A 19,128-nucleotide genomic window follows, 5' to 3' on the forward strand; every position below is an offset into this window, starting at 1 on the left:
GCATTAGGCATGCTTGCATTCATAGGTAGGGTATAAAATACAAGAGTTAGGACATTGTGTTATAATTTTACAAAACTCTGATTATGACACACTTGGGATATTGTGCGCTGTTCTGGTCACCACACTATATGAAAGATATGATGGTGGATGAGAGAGTGCAGAGTAGATTCACCAGGATGTTGACTGGACTGGAGGACTTTAAATTACAGACTGGAGATTGGACAGACTGTGCTTGCTTTCCCTGCAGCAAAGAAGGTGGAGGATTGTCCTGAGAGATGTAAAATTACGAGTGTCATAGATCAGATAAATTGTAATATGGTATCTAAAAACAAGAGGGCATAAGCTTAAGCTGAGGTGAGACATTTGAGGAATAAAACGATTATGTTTAAGAGGCATTTAGACAGACACTTACATAGACAAGGCATAGTTGTATGTCTTATGGTTGTAATATATAGTCATATGGTTGTAATGAATAGATGGGCAGAGCTTATCATGGTGGGCCAGAGTGCCTGCTTCGGTGCAGTAAGACTATGATTATTTGCATTTCCATTGGGTTCTATTTCTATAGGATATGAATAACTTCACAGAATCAGGAAATGAAAGGGAATGGCAAAATTACAATCACTGGGAAATGTTACTAAATTGTTGGAATCGACACAAAGGTAGGCATAAAAAAGTTATGAAAATAACCTGAGAAGTCTGGAAAGCGATAGAGATTGTTAATGGGCAAAGTCAGGACAAATGGAGTAAAATGTAAGAAAATATGAAATTATTCTATTTAGCCTAAACATAAAAGAGTCCATGATCAAAACAGAGATTAGAACTCTGAGATCCAGAAGAATCTGGGTGAACGAATGCATGATTTGCAAAAGACTAATTTGCAAGTACAGAAAATAATTTAAAAGCAAACAGAATGTTATTATTTACTGTCAGTGGAAGAGAATACAAAAGTAAGGAAGTTAGGCTTCACTAATATAAGACATCAGGATTATCATGTTGAGCATTGGTCTCCTCATGTACGAAAGGATGTAACTGTGTTCAGAGAAGGTCTTTCTAGACTGATACACAGAACGGCCGGATTGTTTTATGAGTTGAACAAGCTACCGTGGCCTCCACAATGTTTGTGACAAAGACCCGTCATTTATTTATTTGCCTCTGTACTGATTTGAGATTTGTAATAGAAAAAAATCACATGGGGTTAAAGTGCACATTGTCAGATTTTAATAAAGGCCATTTTTATACATTTTGATTTCACCATGTAGAAATTACAGCAGTGTTTATACATAGTCCCCCCCATTTCAGGGCACCATAATGTTTGGGACATAGCAATGTCATGTAAATGAAAGTAGTCATGTTAGGTATTTTGTTGCATGTCCTTTGCATGCAATGACTGCTTGAAATCTGCGATTCATGGACATCACCAGTCGCTGGGTGGCTTCTCTGGTGATGCTCTGCCAGGCCTGTATTGTAGCTACCTTTAGCTTATGTTTGTTTTGGGGGCTAGTCCCCTTCAGTTTTCTCTTCAGCATATAAAAACAAGGCATGCTCAATTGGGTTCAGATTGGGTGATTGACTTGGCCACTCAAGAATTGACCATTTTATAGCTTTGAAAAACTCCTTTGTTGGTTCAGCAGTATGTTTGGGATCATTGTCTTGCTGTAGAAGGAACCGCCGGCCAATAAGTTTTGAGGCATTTGTTTGAACTTGAGCAGATAGGATGTGTCGACATACTTCAGAATTCATTATGCTACTGCCATCAGCAGTTGTATCATCAATGAAGATAAGTGAGCCAGTACCTTCGGCAGCCATATATGCCCAGGCCATAACACCCCCAACACCGTGTTTCACAGATGAGGTGGTATGCTTTGGATCTTGGGCAGTTCCTTCTCTCCTCCATACTTTGCTCTTGCCATCACTCTGATATAAGTTAATCTTCGTCTCATCTGTCCACAAGACATTTTTCCAGAACTGTGGTTGCTCTTTTAAGTACTTCTTGGCAAACTGTAACCTGGCCATCCTATTTTTGCAGCTAACCAGTGGTTTGCACCTTGCAGTGTAGCCTCTGTATTTGGCTGATGTCTCTAACAGTTTTATTCTTGTTTCTCAGTCTCATAATGGTTTATTTGACTTTCATTGGCACGACTTTGGTCCTCATGTTGATAAACAGCAATAAAAGTTTCCAAAGGTGATGGAATGACTGGAGGAAAGACTGGGTGCTGAGAGCTCTCTTATCCGTGCATGAAGGAGGCAATTAAACACACTGGAGCAATTACAAACGTCTGTGAAGCCATGTGTCCCAAACATTGTGGTGCCATGAAATGGGGGGGACTATGTATAATCCAGGCACGTGAGTGAGGTAAAAAAAAAAAGAGGAAAAGAGCCGAGCACTTGCACGAGACATACAGCGGGGGCCAAAAAAACGGGGTTTTTTTGTTGAAAATTCACCCATATAATTATCAGTTTCAAGCCTCTTTTAGTGCATTTCAAAGTAAAAACAGACATTACAATGTGAATATGTCACTGTGTACTAATAACATTTTGAAGTAAATTCGCACATTAATTGATAATCAGTCCAAAAGGGTGGTAATTAGCTTTTCTGCTATGTTTTATATTTTAACCCTGTCTTAATTCATTTAGTTATATAATCTTGCGCTTAAATTTAATATTTACTCTTTACAGTCCCACCACTGATTTTCTGCCACTCTTGGTCCAGAGCTTTGCTGGTTTATCCAGCTGGCCAAGGGAGTCGGGTATGGGGATAGATGTGCTGGCTCCAGCTGGGCTGGAGGTCCAGAGCCTCCGCCACGGGTTGCAAATTCAACCCACCGATCGGCCGTGGAATTCTCGATAAGGTTGAGATTGACTGCCTTGCCCAGCCTAGGTACCACATTTTCAGGGAGACTTCCAGGGCGCAGGGGATTTCTCGCGGAACTCTAGCGACCTTTAACGGAACTCTAGTGTTCATTACAAGTCTATACATCGTTTATTTTCTTTTTTTTTCTTTCTTTTTTTTGATCCGATTTCTCCGTTTATTTGGCAAAGTGAAAATCGCGGAAATCATGCAAAAAACGCGGAAAATGGATTTTTAAAACGTGGAAATCCACGGAAACACAGAAAATTCAAATGCCTGATAAACAAAGCTGTAATTTCTCCATGGTGAAATCAAAATGTATAAAAATACCCTTTAATAAAATCTGACAGTGCACTTTAACCACATGTGATTTTTTCTATTACATATCTCAAATTGTGGAGTACAGAGGCAAACAAATAAATGATGGGTCTTTGTCCCAAACATTATGGAGGGCACTGTAAGCCTTTATCACTGAAGTTTAGAATAGTGGGCAGCAACTTGACTGAAACATACACGATCCTGACAGCTCTTGTTATGGCAAGGGGTGGGGGGCTGGAGATGGAAAAGATGTTTCCTCTTATGGAAAAGCCGATAACAAGGCGATATGTTAAAAAACGTTTTTCAGACTGGAAGTCTATCACATGGTATACTACCGGGATTGGTACTTGCCCTTTGCAGTTTGCAATATATAAAATGACTTGGATGAGAATGTCAGGAGTATGAACAATAAGTTTGCAGATGACACTAAAAATAGTGGAGTCATAGATAACAAAGTTGTTTAAAGATACAGCTGGACACAGATGATCGGGAAACTCACTTGCAAGTCAGCAGCAGAGAGTAGTAACTTGACTGAAACATACAAAATTTAAAATCTAAGAGAGATTACAAGATTTAAAATCTAGTATGTTTTACATGGAAACTTAAAAAGCAGCCAGAATGTGAGCAGCGAAGAGAAGTAGTGCAAGAAATTTAAGAAAGCCATTAGTGTCCAGGTGTTACTACTCCTGGAGGTGTATAAAAGAAAGGCAGGCTCTGGCAGAGTGGTCTATTTTGATTGGCCATGTTGAGAGAGGATGTGTATTATGCCCAAGACTTCGTGTTGGCTAATTGCTGCATTTGAATGTAAGGGCGAAGGCTTTGGTTTACGGGACTTTAGTGTGGAGGCTGATAGGTTGATGGAAGATAAGGTAAAGTCTGTTTTTCATAAGTCTTGATGCTTCGGATGACAATACGTGTGATAGGATAGAAATCTCCGGATTACCCCCAGTGCCCTGTGCTGGTGAGAGTAGGAAGAGGAAGATAGGACAGGTGAATGTGTGGCTGAGCAATTGGTGAAGGGAGTAGGGATTCAGATTTTTGGACCACGAAGAACTCTTCTCAGCCAGAGGTGACCTGTACAATAGGGACAGGGTGCACCTGAAAGTGTTGACACAATGGATCAGTCAGTGAAAAAGGCATTTGGTATGTTTGCCTTCATCGACCGAGGTAGTGAGTATGAGATTTGGGGTGTTATGTTGCAGTTATACAAAACAATGTTTAGATCAAACTAAGGGTATTGTGTAAAGTTCTGGACATCATATTGCAGGAAGAATATGGTAGCAGTAGAGAAAGTGCAGAAGAGATTCGCCAGGATGCTCGCTGGATTGGAACGCTATAATTATAAGGAGTGGATGAGGTTGGTTTATTCTCAATGGAATGTAGGAGGCTGAAAGGGGCATTTGTAGATGGTTACAAATTATGAGAGGCATAGGTGGGATAGAGTCAGAATCTTTCTCGCAAGGCAGGGGAGTCTGGAGAGATCATAGGCTTAAGACAGGGAGAAATTTAAAGAAGATCTGACAGTTAAGTTCTTTACACAAAGAGTGTAAAGGGTGAATATTTGGAACAAGCTGCCAGAGGAGGTAGTGGAGGCATATGCAATTATAATGTTAAAAAGCATTTGGACAGGTTGCTAGATAAGAAAGTATCTTATGGACCTAATGCAGCCAAATGGGATCAGTGTCTATAGGCATCGCAGTTGGCATGGATGAAGTTCTGTATGTTTCTATGAAGTGGACAGGGCCGTAGTGCAATATAAAAATTGCAGCACATTGACAGTCAGAGTTTTTAAGAGTTAATAATGTGGAAATAACCGTATTCGAAAATAATAATGGTGTCCCCATCTTCTTAGAGGTACTAACCATACAATCTAAACAATACATATAAACATAGCACAAAAAGTAAGGATTATTTCTTTGTTGTAACAATGCTTCTTGGCAATAAATCTTATACCGTTGGAAAGCCTGTTTATTTCCCTTTTAAATGGTGCCACATTTGTAAGGAACATGCATTTGTGGGATGAGCAGCAGAGCTGAGTATGTGTGTTGCGCCCATGAAAAATCTGCCAAATCTTCTCTGCCAATGCCAAACAGCTTATTCTGCCATTGACTCTTGTTCGGTGTTGTTTGGTGGATTGGATGATTGAAGTCTGAAGAAACAAGACATATTGGCAATTTAACAATTTATTCATTTAATAAACAGGAGCCTCAGTAGCGTGTGGAAGAACCATACACAGCCACAACAGCCTGGCACCTCCTCCTCATGCTGGTCACCAGCCTGGTCACACACTGTTGTGGGATGGCATCCCATTCTTCAACCAGCATTTGTCGCAAGTCAGCCAACGTGGTTGTGTTGGTCACTCTGGCACGAACAGCACGCCCAAGCTGATCCCACAAGTGTTCAATGGGGTTGAGGTCAGGACTGCTGGCAGGCCATTCCATCCTCTCCACTCCCAAATTCTGGAGGTAGTCTCTGAGAAACCCTGCTCTGTGGGGGCGAGCATTGTCATCTTGGAGGATAGAGTTCGGTCCCAGACTGTGGAGATATGGGATTGCCACTAGTTGCAGAATCTCATCTCGATATCTCTCTGCATTGAGATTGCCTCCAATGATGACAAGCCTCGTTTTTCCAGTGAGGGAGATGCCGCCCCACACCATCACACTGCCTCCACCAAAAGATGTTACTCTATCGGTGCAGCAATCAGCATAGCGTTCTCCGCGTCTTCTCCACACTTTGACCCTATGATCCAACTACCGTAGGCAGAATCTGGACTCATCGCTGAACATAACGTTCCTCCATATGTTCAGGTTCCAGTGCACGTGTTGCCGACACCAGCGCAAACGGGCCTGACGGTCATGGCAGGCCTCCTGGCAGCCCTATGAGACCGGAGATCGGCTGCGTGCAGTCTGTTCCGAATTGTCTGGGCAGAGAGCCGTCGGCAATATCGTCCTGCAAACCTTGACTGCAAAGCCTACAGTTCCTAAGTGCTGACAGGGTGAGGAAACGGTCTTCTTCGGGTGTCGTCTTCTTGGGACGCCCACTTCGCGGCCTGTCTCTGACATCCCCCGTTATATGGAACTTGGCCTTCACTTTGGAGATGGTACTAGGGCTCACTCCAAATAATGCCGCAACTTGGTTTTGCGGAACACCAGCTTGAAGTTGCCCTATCGCACGGGCCCTATCCAGATCAGTCAAACGTGGCATGCCGATTCTTGGAGCAGACAACCACTGACCACTGTAGCAGGGCCCATGCTCACAGATGCTGCCAATCAGGTGCCAATCAGGCACCTGATTGTCAGCACCTGGGGGTACCAGAAGCTCAAAACAAGAGTCAATAGCAACAGCAGAATAAGCTGTTTGGCATTGGCAGAGAAGATTTGGCAAATTTTTCATGGGCGCAACCCATATACTCAGCTCTGCTGCTCATCCCACAAATGCATGTTCCTTACAAATGTGGCACCATTTAAAAGGGAAATAAACAGGCTTTCCAACGGTATAAGATTTATTGCCAAGAAGCATTGTTACAACAAAGAAATAATCTACCAAACACAAATTTCCTTACTTTTTGTGCTATGTTTAAATAAGCATTTTTTTTAAATTAAAGAAAAATCTAAAAAACATCCAACAACTGAAAAAATCAAATTTTCCACAATCAAATTTTAGTTCTACATTAAAAAGTAAAACATAAACAAATAGTGCAGATAAACAAATTATATATATACAAAATAAATGGAATAGAATGAGAACCTACATTTCATAAATACGGACATTGGCTGGAATGGCGCTAATAAACCCCACTAATTTTCTGTTTGAAGACACACGGACTCCACAGTGCCACTGTGGTAACCAGCCTGGAGGACGAAGAGCCCTATAAAAATATTCATCCTTTAAAACAACAATCCAAACTAATTATATGGGTTTTTTAAAATCACAAAAGAGCATCTTTAACTGTAAAAACGATTTACTTACCACTGTAAAAACTGAGGCGAGTAATCAAATCTAAACATATTGTCATCATCTTCCACATAATTTTCATTTAACAGCGTGTACAGTTCTTTTAACTGCAAGCAAAACAGGCAAAATAAGTAATGCCATTGATCAAATTGTCGGCGGCATAGCAGTAGATTTGCTGCCATACAGCGAATGCAGCGCCAGAGACCTGGGTTCGATCCCGACTGCGGGTGCTGTCTGTATGGAGTTTGTACGTTCTCCCCGTGACCTGCGTGGGTTTTCTCCGAGATCTTCGGTTTCCTCCCACACTCCAAAGACGTGCAGGTTTGTAGGTTAATTGGCTTGGTAAATGTAAAAATTGTCCCTGGTGTATGTAGGATAGTGTTAATGTGCGGGGATCACTTGTTGGCGTGGACCCAGTGGGCCGAACGGCCTGTTTTCGCACTGTATCTCTAAACTAAACGACAAACTTTAAGATCCCCTTTCACAATGCTGTCTACTTTGCTGGGTATTTCCATAATTTTCCATTTGAATTCAGGGTTCAGTTGCACTCACCAGGTAAAAGGGAACACAAATTAAACGTTATAGTGGATTAAACTTACTTATGTTTGTGCTAAAGATCCTGAAAGATCTTATTTATTCATATGTAATTTTTGAGTAAAATCTGCATCAAGGAATCACAGGTGGAATCGAAAACCAGAGGACATAGGTTAAGGTGGGGGGGGGGGGGGGGGGGTGGGAAGATTTAATAGGAACCTGAGGGATAACATTTTCACACAAAGGGTGGTGGGTATATGGAACTAACTATCAGAGGAGGTAGTTGCAGCAGGTACTATCGCAACGTTTAAGAAACATTTAGACAGGTACATGGATAGGTTGGATACGTTTAGAGGGATATGGACCAAACGCAGGCAAGTAGGGCTAGTGTATGGTGGACATATTGGCCGGGGTAAGCAAAGAGGACTGAAGGGCCTGTTTCCACGTTGTAAAACTCAATGACTATTGGAAATTGCATAATTTTTTACTTTATGCACAAATTCAAAAAACAAGATATTGCTTGGTTGTTGAATTAATGCATAAAATAGATATTCTGTTATTACCAATACAGGGATACTTTGTTGCACTGAGCACTTGGGAGCAGTGAAGTTAACTATCTGCTCAGTAGAGATAAATTACCTTCACTACCCCAAGAGACAAAGCTCACATTATATGGTAAAAACATCCAAATTCCTTCATTTGCTAGCCTCGCATTGACCATTACTTTCTAAGATGTAGGTCAAATCAGTTGAGTGAAGCCCAGTGGCAGGATAATCACCACAGTCCACAGGATATCAGCACCCCAGGCGAAGCTCAACCAAGTACAGTCCCACCAACGGACATGAGTCCAGAGCCCAACCAGCCACAGTCAGCGGTAGAGAGGAAGATGGAAGGAAAAAAGCCTCAAATCTTGTGGCCTAAAACCTGCCAGAGGAAAGAGTGGGAGACCATTAACACTGACCTCGTCCATCTTCTGGAAGGATTGAAGGGATGTGTAGAAAGAAAACTGGAGAAGATGGGAGACATCGTATACAACTATGGGGCGGAGAGATTTGGGGTGAAGGTCAAGAAACAGAGGGCACAGAAGGAACTATCACTCCAGTACAATTCTCACTCCAGTACAATTCCAGGAGGCAGCAGGAGATAAAAAGACTGGTGAAGGAAAGGAGGCAGCTGAGAAAACAGTGGAGGAAGGCCAGAGGCAGAAAGGAAAGGACTCGAGGCACTGCAGGCAGACGTAAAGCAGCGCCTGGCATTCCTGCGAAGAGCAGAATGCCTGAGAAAGCAACACAAGAAGAAAGAACGGACAAGGACAGGCTTTTATAGAGATCCATATAAGTTTGTCAAAAGCCTCTTTGTCAAGGAGAAGAGCGGGATCCTGAAAGTACCTGTAAGGGAACAGGAGGAGCACCTGAGGAAGACGTACTCCGACAACCTGAGGCATGAGCCAGTCACCATTCCAGACGACATGCCACCTATTCACCCACCTGAGCACCAGATGGACACAAGACCTCCTACATGGAAAGAGGTGGAGAACACAGTTAAACGAGCAAGATCAGCATCAGCCCCAGGGCCCAATGGTATTCCATACAGGCTCTATAAGAACACACCTGGTGTCCTGAAATACCTCTGGAAGTTAATGAAAGTGGCGTGGGGGAAAGGAATCATACCTAAGGCATGGCGAAGGGCAGGAGGGATCCTAATTCCCAAAGAAAATAACTCCTCAACCATTAGCCAATTCCGCCAGATCAGCCTTCTGAATGTGGAAGGAAAGATCTTATTTGGTATTGTGGCCCAAAGACTCTCAGCGTTTTTGCAGAGCAACAACTTCATTGACACGTCAGTGCAGAAAGCAGGGGTACGTGGTTTCTCAGGATGTCTGGAACATGCAAATGTCATCTGGCACCAGATACAAACTGCCAAGAAAGAAAAGAGAGATCTGCACGTGGTTTTCTTAGATCTTGCCAATGCCTTTGGTTCAGTGCCCCATGAGATTCTTTGGGCAGCTTTTAACTTCTTCCAGGTCCCAGAGGTCACCACAAAGCTGGTAAAAGCTTACTTCCAGGACCTCCAGTTCTGCATCACAACACAGGACAACACCACCGCCTGGCAGCACCTTGAGATAGGCATAATGGCGGGCTGTACCATCTCTCCTCTGATGTTTACCATGGCAATGGAGCTAATCATTCGAGCATCACGATGGGTAGTTGGAGGGGAACGCTTGAAGAGTGGGCTGCGTCTTCCTCCAATCAGGGCGTACATGGATGACATGACAACAACAACAAAAGCATGCACCAAACGCTTGTTGGATAAACTCCAGGAAAACATCAAATGGGCACGAATGGAGATTAAACCCAGCAAGTCCTGCAGTATTTCCATCGTCAAAGGCCGGCTCACTGATGAAAGGTTCCGCATCAACAACGAGACAATACCAACTGTCCTGGAGAAGCCTGTCAAAAGCCTCGAGCGATGGTACACCGCACACCTCAAGGACGCAGAGCAGGTGGAACAACTCAGGCAGGATACAATCAGTGGCCTCAAGCAAATCAACAACACTGCTCTCCCAGGGAAGCTGAAGTTTTGGTGCCTTCAATTTGGTCTGCTGCCCCGACTCATGTGGCCAATTACCATCTGTGAGGTCACTTTATCCCATATAACATATAACAACTACAGCATGGAAATAGGCCTGTCCGGCCCTACCAGTCCACGCCGACCATTCTCCCTGACCTAGTCTCATCTACCTGCACTCAGACCATAACCCTCCAATCCCCTCCTATCCATATACCTATCCAATTTACTCTTAAATAATAAAATCGAGCCAGCCTCCACCACTTCCACCGGAAGCCCATTCCATACAGCCACAACCCTCTGAGTAAAGAAGTTCCCCCTCATGTTACCCCTAAACCTTTGTCCCTCAATTCTGAAGCTATGTCCCCTTGTTGGAATCTTCCCCACTCTCAAAGGGAAAAGCCTACCCACGTCAACTCTGTCCGTCCCTCTCAACATTTAAAAAACCTCTATCAAGTCCCCCCTCAACCTTCTACGCTCCAAAGAATAAAGACCCAACCTGTTCAACCTCTCTCTGTAGCCTAAGTGCTGAAACCCAGGCAACATTCTAGTAAATCTCCTCTGTACCCTCTCCATTTTGTCGACATCCTTCCTATAATTTGGCGACCAGAACTGCACACCATACTCCAGATTCGGCCTCACCAATGCCCTGTACAATTTCAACATTACATCCCAACTTCTATACTCGATGCTCTGATTTATAAAGGCAAGCATACCAAACGCCTTCTTCACCACCCTATCCACATGAGATTCCACCTTCAGGGAACAATGCACAGTTATTCCCAGATCCCTCTGTTCCACTGCATTCCTCAATTCCCTACCATTTACCCTGTACGTCCTATTTTGATTTGTCCTACCAAAATGCAGCACCTCACACTTATCAGCATTAAACTCCATCTGCCATCTTTCAGCCCACCCTTCCAAAAGGCCCAAGTCTCTCTGTAGGCTTTGAAAATCTACCTCACTATCAACTACTCCACCTATCTTAGTATCATCTGCATATTTACTAATCCAATTTGCCACACCATCATCCAGATCATTAATGTAAATGACAAACAACAGTGGACCCAACACAGATCCTTGGGGCACTCCACTAGACACTGGCCTCCAACCTGACATACAATTGTCAACCGTTACCCTCTGGTATCTCCCATTCAGCCATTGTTGAATCCATCTTGCAACCTCACTATTAATACCCAACGATTTAACCTTCTTAATCAACCTTCCATGTGGAACCTTGTCAAATGCCTTACTGAAGTCCATATAGACAACATCCACAGCCTTGCCCTTATCAATTTCCCTGGTAACCTCTTCAAAAAATTCAAGAAGATTAGTCAAACATGACCTTCCAGGCACAAATCCATGTTGACTGTTTCTAATCAGGCCTTGTTTGTCCAAATAATTATATATATTGTCCCTAAGTATCTTTTCCATTAATTTTCCCACCACAGATGTCAAACTAATAGGTTTATAATTGCTAGGTTTACTTTTAGAACCTTTTTTAAACAAAGGCACAACATGCGCAATGCGCCAATCTTCCGGCACCATCCCTGTTTCTAATGACGTTTGAAATATTTCCGTCATAGCCCCTGCTATTTCTGCACTAACTTCCCTCAATGTCCTAGGGAATATCCTATCAGGACCTGGAGACTTATCCACTTTTATATTCTTCAAAAGTGTCCGTACCTCCTCTTCTTTAATCCTCCTAATTTCCATCACTACTCTACTTGTTTCGCTTACCTCACATAATTCAATATCCTTCTCCTCGGTAAATACCGAAGAAAAGAAATTGTTTAATATCTCCCCCATTTCTTCCGACTCAGCACATAGCTATCCACTCTGACTCTCTAATGGACCAATTTTATCCCTCACTATCCTTTTGCTATTGACATATCTGTAGAACCCCTTGGGGTTTACTTTTACATTACTTGCCAAAGCAGCCTCATATCTTTTTTTCGCTTTTCTACTTTCCTTTTTAAGATTCTTTTTACATTCTTTATATTCCTCAAGAACCTCATTTACTCCCTGCCGCTTATATTTATTGTATATCTCCCTCTTTTTCCGAACCAAGTGTCCAATTTCCCTGGAAAACCACGGCTCTTTCAAATTATTATTCTTTCATTTCCACCGAACAGGGACATAAAGACTCTGTACTCTCAAAATTTCACCTTTAAATATCCTCCATTTCTCTATTATATCCTTTTCATAAAACAACAATTTCCATTTCACTCCTTTTAAATCCTTTCTCATCTCCTCAAAATTAGCCTTTCTCCAATCCAAAATCTCAACCCTTGGTCCAGATTTGACCTTCTCCATAATGATATTGAAACTAATGGCATTATGATCACTAGACCCAAAGTGCTCCTCAACACATACCTCCGTCACCTGACCCATCTCATTTCCTAACAGGAGGTCCAACACTGCCCCTTCTCTGGTAGGCACCTCTACGTATTGCTGCAAAAAACTATCCTGCACACATTTTACAAACTCCAAACCATCCAGCCCTTTAACAGAATGTGATTCCCAGTCTATATACGGAAAATTGAAATCACCCACAATCACCACTCTGTGCTTACTACTAATATCTGCTATCTCCTTACATATTTGCTCTTCCAATTCTCGTTCCCTATTTGGCGGTCTATAATACACCCCTATAAGTGTTGCTAAACCTTTCTCATTTCTGAGTTCCACCCAAACAGCCTCCTTAATCGAGCCTTCTAGTCTGTCCTGCCAAAGCACTGCTGTGATATCCTCCCTGACAAGCAATGCAACACCCCCACCTCTTGCCCCTCCGATTTTATCACATCTGAAACAATGAAATCCTGGAATATTTAATTGCCAATCGCAACCCTCCTGCAACCATGTTTCACTGATCGCCACAACATCATACTTCCAGATGTCAATCCAGGCTCTAAGCTCATCCACCTTTCTTACAATGCTCCTAGCATTAAAATATACACATTTAAGGGACCCATCATTTCTTATTCTCAGTTTATTTCTTTTCCCTTCTTTCTCTCCTACATATTGGGTCTGAGTGTTTCCCTTTTCTGCCTCCTGCCTCACACACTGCCTATTAGCTATCTGTGTTTGAGTCCCTCCCCCCAACCGTACTAGTTTAAAGTCTCCGCAGTTATTTTAGCAAATCTCCCCGCCAGGATATTGGTTCCCCTCGGGTTCAGATGCAACCCGTCCTTTTTGTACAGGTCATACTTCCCCCAGAAGAGGTCCCAATGATCCAGAAACTTGAAACCCTGCTCCCTGCACCAGTTCCTCAGCCACGTATTTATCCTCCACCTCACTCCATTCCTATTCTCACTATCGCGTGGCACAGGCAGTAAGCCTGAGATTATTACTTTGGAAGTCCTTTTTTTTAACTCTCTTCCTAGCCCCCTGAATTCTCCTTTCAGGACCTCTTCCCTTATCCTACCTATATTGTTGGTACCTATATGTACCACGACCTCTGGCTCCTCTCCCTCCCCTTTCAGGATATCCTGGACACGCTCAGACACATCCCGGACACCGGCACCAGGGAGGCAAACCACCATCCGGGTCTCCCGACTGCGTCCACAGAAACGCCTATCTGACCCCCTCACTATAGAGTCCCCTATTACTACTGCTCTCCTCTTCCTTTCCCTACCCTTCTGAGCAACAGGGCCGGACTCCTTGCCAGAGGCCCGGGCACCGTCGTTGCCCCCAGGTAGGCTGTCCCCCCTAACAGTACTTAACCAGGAGTACTTATTTCCAAGGGGTACAGCCACCGGGGTACTCCCTAGTCCCTGCCTCTGTTCCTTGCCCCCCCTAACAGTGACCCACTTGTCTACCTCCAGTGGTCTAGGAGTGACCACCTCCCTGTAACTCCTATCTATAACCTCCTCACTCTCCCTGATCAGACGGAGGTCATCAATCTGCCGCTCCAGGTTCCTAATACGGTCCCTTAGGAGCCCCATCTCGTCACACCTGGCGCAGATGTGGATGTCTGGAAGACTATCAGACTCCCAGATTCCCCACATCTGACACCCAGAACAAAAAACTGCCCTGGCAGTCATACTCTCCAAACAAAGCCCCGCGCTCGGTTACTAAACCTACCGCCCGGCCGCTACTCCAACCGCTCCAACCGCCCACCCAAAAGAACTGAGTGATCTCCTGGGAGAGGCGAAAAACCGGATAAAAAACCCAGGCCAATTTGGGAAAAAATCCGGGAAATTCCTCTCCGACCCCAAGCTAGGCGATCGAAACTAGTCCGGGAGATCACACAGGTCTTACTCCTTACTATCCCCACACAATCCCCACACACTACTTCCCAAGCAACACAGCTTGCTGCTGCTTGCTGCTGCTGCTACTGCTGCTTGTTGCTGCTGCTGCTATTGCTGATTGCTGCTGCTGCTGATTGCTGCTGCTGCTGGCTGCTGCTGCTACTGCTGATTGCTGCTGATTATAATTCTGTGATACACAGCTATGGTAACTCTGTGGCTAAATTTAGACCATATTTTACAGTTCAGGAACAGCCAATTGGCTTGTTAACTTGTTTATGGATTGCACAAACTTCCTCACACCCCACTTCAATCTCACTCTGGAGAGACTTGTGAACTCACAAGTGAGGAAGTGGCTTGGGAAGTGCCTCAGCAGTATAGGACTCTATGGGAATGGAGCCCTCTCACTGCCAGTCTCAAGCCTGGTGGAGGAATTCAAATGCGCCAAAGCAAGGCTGGACATGACACTAACAGAATCCCGGGACCCAATAGTTAGAGGTGTCGCTCCAACCCTAGCAACAGGGAAGAAATGGACTCCAGCAGCAGTGGTACAGGACGCAAAATCTGCCCTCCGACACCGGGACATAGTGGGCCATGTCCAACAAGGCCGAGGGGGCTTTGGCCTGGGAGTAATGAAACCTACCTGGCAAAAGGCTACTCCAGCTGAACGTCGGCACCTGGTGGTGGAGGAGGTGCGCCACCAAGAAGAAGCAGCCAGGTGTGCCAAAGCCATATCTCAAGCCAAGCAAGGCCGCTGGATGAGGTGGGATAGCATTGAGAGGAGGAAGATCACATGGAGTGAGCTGTGGAACATGGAGTCAAGTATGCTGAGCTTTATTATCAGAGCCACATATGACGTCCTTCCCTCTCCCATAAACTTAAATCTTTGGCTGGGAGAGGATCCAGCCTGCCCCCTGTATGCAGTTCCAGCAAACCTCAAGCACATCCTGGTCGGTTGTAAGACCAGCCTAACACAAGGCAGATACACCTGGCGACACAACCAGGTGCTGAGGTGTTTGGCAGCTGCACTCGAGTGCAAGAGAGTTACCACCAACGCCATGCCTATCAATGCCCAGCTACCATTCCCGCAAATCCAATCGTTCATCCGGGAAGGAGAAACGGAAGACTACCACCTCGCCTCTCAACTCATGCCCACTGAGCGCAGCCAGAGACTGGGAAATGCGGGTTGACCTAGGCCAGAGGCTTTCCTTCCCAGTTGAAATCGCAGCTACCAACCTGCGACCAGACCTCGTCCTCTGGTCCAACTCCTGTCGGCGTGTTTACATCATTGAGCTGACAGTGCCCTGGGAGGAGGCTGTGGATGAAGCATTTGAAAGGAAACGGCTGACATATTCCAACCTTGCAGTAGAGGCAGAGGAGCGAGGTTGGAGTGTAAGAATGCGTCCAGTGGAGGTGGGGTGCAGGGGCTTTGTAGCCAGTTCCACTGCAAGGCTCCTGAGGGAAGTTGGAGTCAGAGGGCATGCCCAAAGGAGGGCAATCAAAGAACTTGCAAATGCCGCCGAACGGAGCAGTCACTGGCTGTGGCTGAAAATAAAATATACTGTCTGGGCTGCCACGTGACCATCTTGAGGCTAACCATAAGACACACACCCAGGTCTGATCACCCTGCGGTGGGCCTGCCTCGACTGAGGGTGTCTTGTGATAAAAGGCCGAAACACCCAGTGACGTTGAGGTACACAACTGAAGATGTGTCGGAATGGTAGCAACATCACCTAGTGGTCACCCCCAAGAACAACACCAGTCAATTGTAGTGCAAACCTTAGGGATTGTAACATCTAGTCCTACTAATCAATCTGAACAAGAGCGCAGATAATACCAAATGTAATGACAAGTGATGTTACTGAGAAAAGCAGATTTATTCAGTCTATTAGTGACCAATATCAGGATTACTGTTGTAACAAAATGCAGTAATTAATACAGCTGGGGTTTAAAAAGCAGCAATGAGATTATTCCCACATAATCTATATACTAAAACTCTTGTTTGTTTGTTTTTAAACGATACACGATAGCATGACAATTTTAGGCCCACCTTACTCACCGTCGTCCCTTTGGTGCTAATGGAAGAAGTTTAATTGAAATCGGTGTTATATTTTTTAAGTTATTCACATTTTAAAGTTTAAATCTATCTCCTAGGGAGGGAGGGGGAGTGAGGGAGGGAGAATGGTGGAGGGAGGGAGGGGGAGATAAGGGGGGTTGAGGGGGATGGAGTGGGGGGAAGGGTGCAGGGGGGTGGAGGGGGAGGGGGGAGGAGGGACGCGGAAGGTGGGATGGAGGGATGGGGGAGGAGGGAGGGAGGGGGAGGGGAGGAGAAGGAAGGGAGGAGGGGGGAGGAGAAGGTGCTGCACCAATGCAGGAGAGGTTTGGGCACAATGGGTCCACTTGGACTAGTTGGAAAATGAATGTTAGCCAGGGCAAATGTGATTCTGTAAGCCTGCAATATACTAGCCAGGAAACTTAGAATGTAGAAACAAGGAACTGCAGATGTTTGTTTATATTTTAAAAAACACAATGTGCTGGAGTAACTCAGAGGATCAGGCAGTATCTCTGAAGAACATGGATAGTCAGAAGAAAAGTCTCAACCCAAAATGTACCCTATCCATGTTCTCCAGAGTGGCTGCCCAACGTGCTGACTTACTCCAGCACTCTATGTCTTTCCATGGAAACATGTGGCCACTTTAAGTACCACCATTTACATTCTTAAATATGAATGGAAAAATCCAAGTTTATCCACACAATTTCATATGCTGTTTTTTAATTTTTAACATTGATTATTCCAGCAGCCTTTTCAATTGGCATCTTTTATCATAGGCTGCAAATGTTCAGTGACTTTTCCTGAGGGAGGGTGTTTTTTCTCAGGCTGAATTTTAATTAAGATGATCACATTTATATGGAAAACAACTAGCAGCAACCTTTTATGAACTTAAAATGGGATACTGACCTCCTCAGAACTGCCCATATCCAGAGTATCCCACGTGAAGCCCTGAGGCAAAGTATATGGCTCTTGACGGATATTCTCCTTATCTGGTTCAATAGAACCATGAGTTGTCACCACTTCATCTAGAGGGACCAAAACACAAAATTCTTTCATAAATGCACTGCTGGCACAATGTACCAATCACTTAATAGAACCATTAATATAAATTAAGTATATAGTAAAGCTCAGATAATTCAACATGCTCGGGATTAAATGGGTAGAAAGGAACTGCAGATGCTGGTTTATACCAAAGATAGACACAAAATGCTAGAGTAACACAGCGTGTCTGGCAGCATCACTGGAGAAATAGGAAGGGTGACATTTCGAGTCGGGACCCAAAACATCATCCATTCTTTTTCTCCAGGCATGCTGCCTGACCCAGAGTTACTCCAGCACTTTATGTCTATGCTCACGATTATGCTGTTCTAGTAAACTTACTGGGCTATTAAATGTTAATTTATTAATATTCTAGTACACTTATTTTTTAAATTAAGATGCTATATGGTAGCATTTCACTTAACTTGATGAGTTTCAAGGGAGCATCGCCAACAGAAGAGGTGAGTTTGAAGGAAGTGGAGGAACTGGGGTCCCAGGAGCGCAGGAACCGGAGCCCAGGTGAATAGATTTGGAGCATAGGAACAGTGACCCAATGTGTGCTTGTGGATCACAGGAACCAGGGCCCCGATACATGAATGGGGAACACAGGAACCAGGACCCCAGTATGAGGGCTGTAAACGGGGAACACAGGTACCAGGACTCGGTGAAAGACTGGGAGAGTGGCACATATTACCGAGTTGAATTGCACACAATCAAATATTCTAATCAACAAGCTTTTAATCTTTTAAACTTGAATAAACAATATTAAACCTTGTAACTGTGAGGTTTTTAAAAATGTTTACACATTGTAGCTCCGATTGTAAGAGAGTATTGACAGTGTTAACATTAGTTTATCTATTCAAATAATACTGAGAGGCCTTTTAGCAATATAAACAACCTAAAGGAGTCAGTACATGCATACTGCGTTCCTCAACCTGAATTAGAGAATTCAATTAAATCTTCAGTGATTCCTTGGTGAAATATAGTTTTATGACATACATAATTTAGATTTCAGATACTTTCGGTTTATAAATGCTGCAGAACTAAAAAATAGATATAGAGGGCCTCCCTGAGCTCGAATGACCTGCCATATGGAAATCAGCTTTATGAAAATTCTCCCATGCATTTTTAAGCTAATAATAATAATAATGTCTCATTTATGACTGGACACAGAATAGTTTAATTATGGGCAGTATTAAGGCGATTAACAATGAAATGAAAAAATGATAGGAAGTGTATGAAGAGCAACATGATAAGGGTAGCTTTGGAAAACGAGCATTTCTGACAAAAGAAATTGGCTCATGGACATTTCCCAGGAATGGAACCCCATATATGACTCGGGCAGTGCCTGTGCTAACTTACATATTTATCACCATGCGGTTCATAAAGTTGTGGAAATACAAAAGTCAATGCATTTGTTCACCAATGATAAATAATTATTTATAAAAAAGATTTGATGAATTTAGACTTCTAAATAAGATGCTATTGTTATATTGCAATAATGAATTAATGACACACATAGTTTAGAGACAAGAAAAAATATATGCATTCAGCTAATATTT

At 43.7% G+C, this 19,128-nt stretch overlaps 1 protein-coding gene across 2 annotated transcripts in view; it reads right to left on the reverse strand.

Annotated features, from left to right (window-relative positions):
* nmt2 (N-myristoyltransferase 2) overlaps positions 1-19,128 on the reverse strand; it is a 50,806-nt gene that overhangs the window by 10,166 nt on the left and 21,512 nt on the right. For both annotated transcript variants that reach the window (XM_078417093.1, XM_078417086.1), the window contains exons 4-6: positions 17,435-17,553; positions 7,139-7,230; positions 6,921-7,037 (exon numbers count right to left, since the gene is read on the reverse strand). In XM_078417093.1, the coding sequence (XP_078273219.1) occupies positions 6,921-7,037; positions 7,139-7,230; positions 17,435-17,553 (328 nt within the window). The remainder of the gene's footprint in view (positions 1-6,920; positions 7,038-7,138; positions 7,231-17,434; positions 17,554-19,128) is intronic.

Source organism: Rhinoraja longicauda, chromosome 2 (genome assembly GCF_053455715.1).
Source record: "Rhinoraja longicauda isolate Sanriku21f chromosome 2, sRhiLon1.1, whole genome shotgun sequence".
NCBI classification, from domain to species: domain Eukaryota; kingdom Metazoa; phylum Chordata; class Chondrichthyes; order Rajiformes; family Arhynchobatidae; genus Rhinoraja; species Rhinoraja longicauda.